Source organism: Rhinopithecus bieti, unplaced genomic scaffold, assembly GCF_001698545.2.
Source record: "Rhinopithecus bieti isolate Rb0 unplaced genomic scaffold, ASM169854v2 scaffold_12573, whole genome shotgun sequence".
Lineage (NCBI taxonomy): Eukaryota > Metazoa > Chordata > Mammalia > Primates > Cercopithecidae > Rhinopithecus > Rhinopithecus bieti.
The window spans coordinates 415443-422457 of NW_016807321.1; the positions used below are offsets into that span (position 1 = coordinate 415443).

General features: G+C 52.3%; 1 protein-coding gene across 1 annotated transcript in view; it reads right to left on the minus strand.

Annotated features, from left to right (window-relative positions):
* The window catches only part of LAMA5 (laminin subunit alpha 5), a 62102-nt gene that overhangs the window by 35051 nt on the left and 20036 nt on the right, over window positions 1-7015 (minus strand). The window contains 5 exon segments of the mRNA XM_017881143.1: window positions 3338-3397; window positions 3595-3729; window positions 4018-4108; window positions 4194-4312; window positions 4425-4540. Coding sequence (XP_017736632.1) covers window positions 3338-3397; window positions 3595-3729; window positions 4018-4108; window positions 4194-4312; window positions 4425-4540 — 521 coding nt within the window.

The window sequence follows — 7015 nt, forward strand, 5'->3', positions numbered from 1 at the left end:
TCCCCACAGGGATCACATAGCCCTGAGTCTATGACATTTACCGTCTGGACCTTTTCAGACAGTTTGTTGACCCCTGATTTACACAAATGATGAAAAACTAAAATTTTCACGTAAAAAAAAAAAACCATCACAGAACCAGCAGACAAGAGAATTCCTGGGTAAGGGAGCAAATCTAAATCCGACCCAGCTGGAGATTCGGTAGAACAACATGGGCAGATTCACCTAAAAATTCACAAAATCAGAACACAGAAAAAAGCTCCCCAAAAAATAAGGAGCAAACGACCCATCAGGAGAAAAACACAAATCTTATAAGAAATAGGTGATACAGGCCAGGCGCAGAGGCTTACGCCTGTAATCCCAACACTTTGGGAGGCCGAGGCGGGCAGATCTCTTGAGGTCAGGAGTTCCAAACCAGCCTGACCAACATGGAGAAACCCTGTATCCACTAAAAATACAAAAATTAGCCAGGCGTGGTGGCACATGCCTGTAATCCCAGCTACTTGGGAAGCTGAGGCAGGAGAATCACTTGAACTCGGGGGGCAGAGGTTGTGGTGAGCTGAGATTGCAGCATTGCACTCCAGCCTGGGCAACAAGAGCGAAACTCCATCAAAAAAAAAAAAAGCATAGAAAAGTCAAGAAGATTCAAGCTTACAGAGTAGTCAAAGTGCAGCTAAAAACGACGCAATATCGTGCCAGGCACGGTGGCTCGTGCCTGTAATCCCAGCACTTTGGGATGCCAAGGCAGGCGGACAACCTGAAGTCGGGAGTTCGAGACCAGCCTGACCAACATGGAGAAACCCTGTCTGTCTCTACTAAAAATACAAAATTAGCCAGGCGTAGTGGTGCATGCCTGTAACCCCAGCTACTCAGGAGGCTGAGGCAGAAGAATCGCTTGAACCTGGGAAGCAGAGGTTGTAGTGAGCCAAGATCACGCCATTGCATTCCAGCCTAGGCAAAAAGAGCGAAACTCCGTCTCAAAAAAAAAAAAAAAAAAAAAAAAAAAAAAAAAAAAAAAAAAAGACATAATAGCAAATACAATCTAAGACCCCACTCAGTGGGAAAGATGCCATGCTTTTACGTCCTGTCATGAAAGGGGAAAACCGTACCAACTAGACTGTGATATGCCATCAAGCAAAAGACGGGTCCCAATTCCAAAAACACTAAAAAGGGAGGGAATGTGGCTCTAACTTGAGAATATTTTTTGTCTATCAAGCTGACAGTGATAGACTCTGCTATGTGGTAATGGCAGTGGTTTGGTCGGCAGGTGCTGCGCTGCTCTGTGGCTGTGACTGTATGCCGGTAATGGCAGTGGTTTGGTCGGCAGGTGCTGTGCTGCTCTGTGGCTGTGACTGTATGCTGGTAATGGCAGTGGTTTGGTCGGCAGGTGCTGTGCTGCTCTGTGGCTGTGACTGTATGCTGGTAATGGCAGTGGTTTGGTCGGCAGGTGCTGTGCTGCTCTGTGGCTGTGACTGTATGCTGGGAGACTTCTTTTTTTTAATTTATTTTTTGAGACAGAGTTTTGCTCTTGTTGCCCAGACTGGAGTGTAATGGCACGATCTCAGCTCACTGCAACCTCTGCTTTCCAGGTTCGAGTGATTCTTCTGTCTCAGTCCCCGAGTAGCTGGGATTGCAGGCATGCGCCACCACGCCCGGCTAATTTTTGTATTTTTAGTAGAGACATGGTTTGCCATGTTGGCCAGGCTGGTCTCGAACTCCTGACTTCATGATCTGCCCGCCTCGGCCTCCAAAAGTACTGGGATTACACGAGCCACTGCACCCAGCTGACTTTTTTTGATTTGTTTTTGTTTGTTTTTGAGTCAGAGTCACCCAGGCTGGAGTGCAGTGGTGAGATCTCGGCTCACTGCAAGCTCTGCCTCCCGGGTTCACGTCATTCTCCTGCCTCAGCCTTACGAGTAGCTGGGACTACAGGCGCCCGCCACCATGCCCAGCTAATTTTTTTTCATATTTTTATTAGAGACGGGGTTTCACTGTGTTAGCCAGGATGGTCTCGATCTCTTGACCTCGTGATCTGCCCGCCTCGGCCTCCCAAAGTGCTGGGATTACAGGCGTGAGCCACCGCACCCAGCCTTTTTTTAAAATTTATTTTTTGAGATGGAGTCTTGCTCTGTCACCCGGGCTGTAGTGCAACGGTGGATCTCAGCTCACTGCAACCAGGTTCAAGCGATTCTCCTGCCTCAGCCCCCCAAGTAGCTGGGATTACAGGCACGCACCACCACGCCTGGCTAATTTTTGTATTTTTAGCAGAGACAGGGTTTCACCATGTTGGTCAGGTTGGTATTGAACTCCTGACCTCAGGTGATCCATCCGCCTCGGCGTCCCATAGGGCTGGGATTACAGGTGTGAGCCACTGTGCCTGGTCAGTTTTCTACCTCATCTTAATCATGCTTTATCACAGCATTATTTTTTAAAAAAAGAACCTAGATTTCCAATTTCCACTAGGGGTTGTTTAAATACTTAATTAGTCCCTATGAAACGGACCATAAGACAATGTGTTTACAGGATTGTGGCTGGGACGTAATCATAGGACAGGGTGCAGAGCGCATGACGACACTTGTGAAAGAGAAGTGCTTGTGTACAGAGAGCATTCAGGCGCTGTGCAAAGGTGGTGGAATTGTGGATAACTCTTTTTTTTTTTTTTTTTTGAGATGGAGTTTTGCTCTGTTGCCCAAGCTGGGGTGCAGTGGTGCGATCTCGGCTCACTGCAACCTCCGCCTCCCAGGTTCAAGCAATTTTCCTGCCTCAGCCTCCCAAGTATCTGGGATTACAGGTGCTCACCACCATGCCCAGCTAGTAGAGACAGGGTTTCACCATGTTGGCCAGGCTGGCCTTGAACTCCTGACCTCAGGTGATCTACCTGCCTTGGCCTCCCAAAGTGCTGGGATTACAGGTGTGAGCCACCGCGCCCGGCCACCAATTTTCTTTTTTGAGACAAGGTCTCACTCTGTTGCTCAGGCTGGAGTGCTGTGGTGTGATCATGGCTCACTGCAGCCTCAGCCTTCTAGGCTCAAGCAATCCTCCCACCTCAGTCTCCAGAGTAGCTCAAACTACAGACACACACCACCACGCCCAGCTAATTTTTGTATTTTCTGTAGAGACAGGGTTTCACCATGTTGCCCAGGCTAACTTTTTCTTTGGCTTTATGCCTACCTATATTTCTGAAAGTTTTCCAGTGTGAATATGCATAATTTGCATAAGAAGAAATAAACCAGAACTAAAGTGACCAAATGAAAATCTTCCTTTTCTCCAGGAACTTCCTGTGAGGCTGCCCCATGGCTCCAGGGCAGGTCAGGGACCTGGGGGCCTCAAGGACACTTACTCACAATCTGGCCGGCTGGCAGCACCTGCTCCCTGGTGTCATTGGAGGACGAGGGTGTCGCTGAGGGGAAGAGACACGCATGTTGGCCAGGCCCGCTTAGAACCCCAGTACCCCACACCCCCCGCCACCCTTGGTCTCTCAGCACAATCGGAGACGCAGGCAGGGCAACAGGGTCCATCCCAGGGAAACCCCCCCGCAGGGCTCCTGGAGTCCAGCAGGCAGTGGCGTCTGTTCGGACGCCCCTGGCAGGTGCTCACGGTAGCAACTTGGGAAGCCCGTGAAGCCCTCGGCACACACGTCGCACCGCTCCCCAGAGAAGTTGGGCCGGCAGTAGCAGCGACCCGTCAGGTCCTCGCAGGTGCCATCCGTGAAGTTGGACTCGCAGTTGCAGCCTGGGCAGGGGCAGGAGCCGGGTAAGCCTGGAGCTACCAGGACCCAAGGAGTGGGCTCCAAGATAGGGCAGTCCTACCTCCCCGCCAGGGCCGTGGGGATGAGGGTTACAGCCAGGCCCCCTGGGGGGACATGAGGGCTGGGGACCCGCCCCGTGGCCTGGGAGGCTCCTTCCTGGGCTGGCCTGGAAGCTCAGGACATCCCCTCCAAAGCAGCCCCAAAGGCCCAAGAACGCCTCTTTCCGGGCAGACCCTGAGACCCAGGACACTCGCCCAGCTGAGCCCACTCACGGCGGCAGACGTGGGGTGAGTCAAGCGGGTGGTCGGGAGAGCGGTAGAAGCCTGGCAGGCAGCGCTCACAGTTGACGCCGGTGGTGTGGTGCTGGGGGTGCAAGGACCATTGAGTCCAGGGAGGTCCCTGCCTCACCTCAGGGCCAGCCCATCCCCAGCCCTCTAGCCCAGCTCACCTGGCAGTCGATACAGACACCCCCGCCCTGATAGGTGCCATCCAGGCTCTGGCTGGCACGGCGCCGGTCCACCTCAGGGTCGTAGTAACAGTCGGTGGCGTGGCCGTGGCAGTTACAGGCTAGAGAGAGGGGAGAGCGGCTGTCAGCATGCCCTCCACGGGCCCAGGCACCGGGGCACTCTCACGGGTCAGGGTGTGGGCAGGACACGCAGGTGTGGGAGGAGGTACTCACACTGGCACTCATTGGCACTGTTGGCAGTCGCAGGCTTCCACGGCTGCTGGTTGAAGCCAGGGCAGCAGCGGTCGCAGGTGCCCCCGCAGGTGTTGTGCTGGCAGGTGCACTGCAGCCTGTGGGGTACACAGGAGGGGGGCTCAGGCCCATCCTGGAGGCAGGTGGCAGGTGCTTAGTCCCTCCCCAAAGGGGCCTGGGATCCCCTCGACGGCTTGGCTTGCCGAAGGGACACAGCTCCCCGCTGCTCTGTTTCTCCAGTTGTCAGGCAGCAAGCGCTCGCCCAGACTCAGCATCCCCCAGCCAGTGGCTCCGGCGCAACTCTCCCAGGCTCGGGTAATGCACACAGGGAAAGAGGCGGTGGGGGACCAGGTCTCACAGTGGCAGGAGCTGTGCAGGGCCCAATCCTAGGGCACACCAGAAGCACAGAGATAAACCCTGCTAAAGATCTTGCAGAGAAACAATGTGGCAGGTCAGCAAAAAGAGCCCTGAGAACCTCACAAAACAGAGTAATCGAGTAGAATCCGGAGAAAAACATTAAAAATGGTCATAAAGAAATCTAAAACATAGGCCGGGCGCGGTGGCTCACGCCTGTAATCCCAGCACTTTGGGAGGCCAAGGCGGGCAGATCACAAGGTCAGGAGATCAAGACCATCTGGCTAACAAAGTGAAACCCCATCTCTACTTAAAGAAAAAAAAAAAAAATTAGCCGGTCATGGTGGCAGGCGTCTGTCGTCCCAGCTACTCGGGAGGCTGAGGCAGGAGAATGGCGTGAACCCAGGAGACGGAGCTTGCAGTGAGCCGAGATCGTGCCACTGCACTCCATTCTGGGCGACAGTGTGATACTCTGTCTCAAAAAATAAAATAAAAAAGACATATAAAACATAATAAAAAAATAACACTATGGAAAACAGGCAGATGTGAAAAAGAACCAATCAGAACTTCTAGATGTGAAAAATGAAACGATAAAATTAAAGACTCAATGGATGGGCCAAACAGCAGACCAGACACACTGGAAGAGAAATTTAGTGAAGTGGAAAAAGAGCTAAAGAAGCCATCTAGAAAACAACTCGAGGCCGGGCTCGGTGGCTCAAGCCTGTGATCCCAGCACTTTGAGAAGCCGAGACGGGTGGATCACGAGGTCAGAAGATCGAGACCATCCTGGCTAATATGGTGAAACCCCGTCTCTACTTAAAATACAAAAAACTAGCCGGGCGACGAGGCGGGCGCCTGTAGTCCCAGCTACTCGGGAGGCTGAGGCAGGAGAATGGCGTAAACCCGGGAGGCGGAGCTTGCAGTGAGCTGAGATCCGGCCACTGCACTCCAGCCTGGGTGACAGAGCGAGACTCCGTCTCAAAAAAAAAGAAAAAAAAGAAAAAAAAAAAAAACCACTCGAAAATAAAGAGAGAGGAAATAGAAATTATCAGAAGGAAACCAGAAGAAATTATGAGAAGGAAACCTGTATCTAATTGGGACTCCAGGGAAGAAGAGGTAGGAAAGGGAGCCAACAGTCAGAAAGAAAGAATGGCCAAGGATGGTCTTGAATTAATAATGAACACACGGCCAGGCACAGTGGCTCACGCCTGTAATCCCGGCACTTTGGGAGGTCGAGGCAGGTGGATCACGAGGTCAGGAGATCGAGACCATCTTGGCTAACATGGTGTAACCCCGCCTCTACTAAAAATACAAAAAAAATGGCCGGGCATGGTGACTTATACCTGTAATCCCAGCACTTTGGGAGGCTGAGGCGAGCGGATCACGAGGTCAGGAGATCGAGACCATCCTGGCTAACACGGTGAAACCCCGTCTCTACTAAAAAAAATACAAAAAAATAGCCAGGCGTGGAGGCAGACACCTGTAATCCCAGCTACTCAGGAGGCTGAGGCAGGAGAATGGCATGAACCCAGGAGGCAGAGCTTGCAGTGAGCCAAGATCGGGCCACTGCAGTCCAGCCTGGGCGACAGAGCAAGACTCCATCTCAAAAAAAAAAAAAGAGTCCTGAGCAAGAAAAAAATCCGAATCCTCGACACATCACAACAAATCTGCAGAACACCAATGGCAAAAAGACCATAAAAACATCCTGGAGAGGAAGACGACCCGCAGAGGATTAGCCACGGCAGGGACAACGGACTCGCCCAAGCACCTGGAGAGGTGAAGGGACAGTCAAATCATTTCTCCAAAGTGCTGAGAGACACAGTTGTCAACCACGAATTCTACAGTCAGCTCAACTATCATTCAAGGAGGACATAACAGCCGTTTTCAGACAATTCCGGATAGACTGTCATGGAATAAAAAAATTACAGGGTGTATTTCAGGAAGGAGGAAGCAGCAACCCAAGGGATGATGATGGTGATGGTGGGGGCGATGACGGTGATGGTGATGGTGAGGGCGAGGGCGATGATGTGATGGTGGGGTGACGATGGTGATGGTGCAGGTGATAATGGTGATGGTGTTGATGGTGATGGTGGGGCGATGACGGTGATGGTGGGATAATGACGGTGGTGGGGGTGATGACGGTGATGGGGCGATGACGATGATGGTGGGGGCGATGACGGTGATGGTGGGGTGATGACGGTGATGGTGGGGGCGATGAC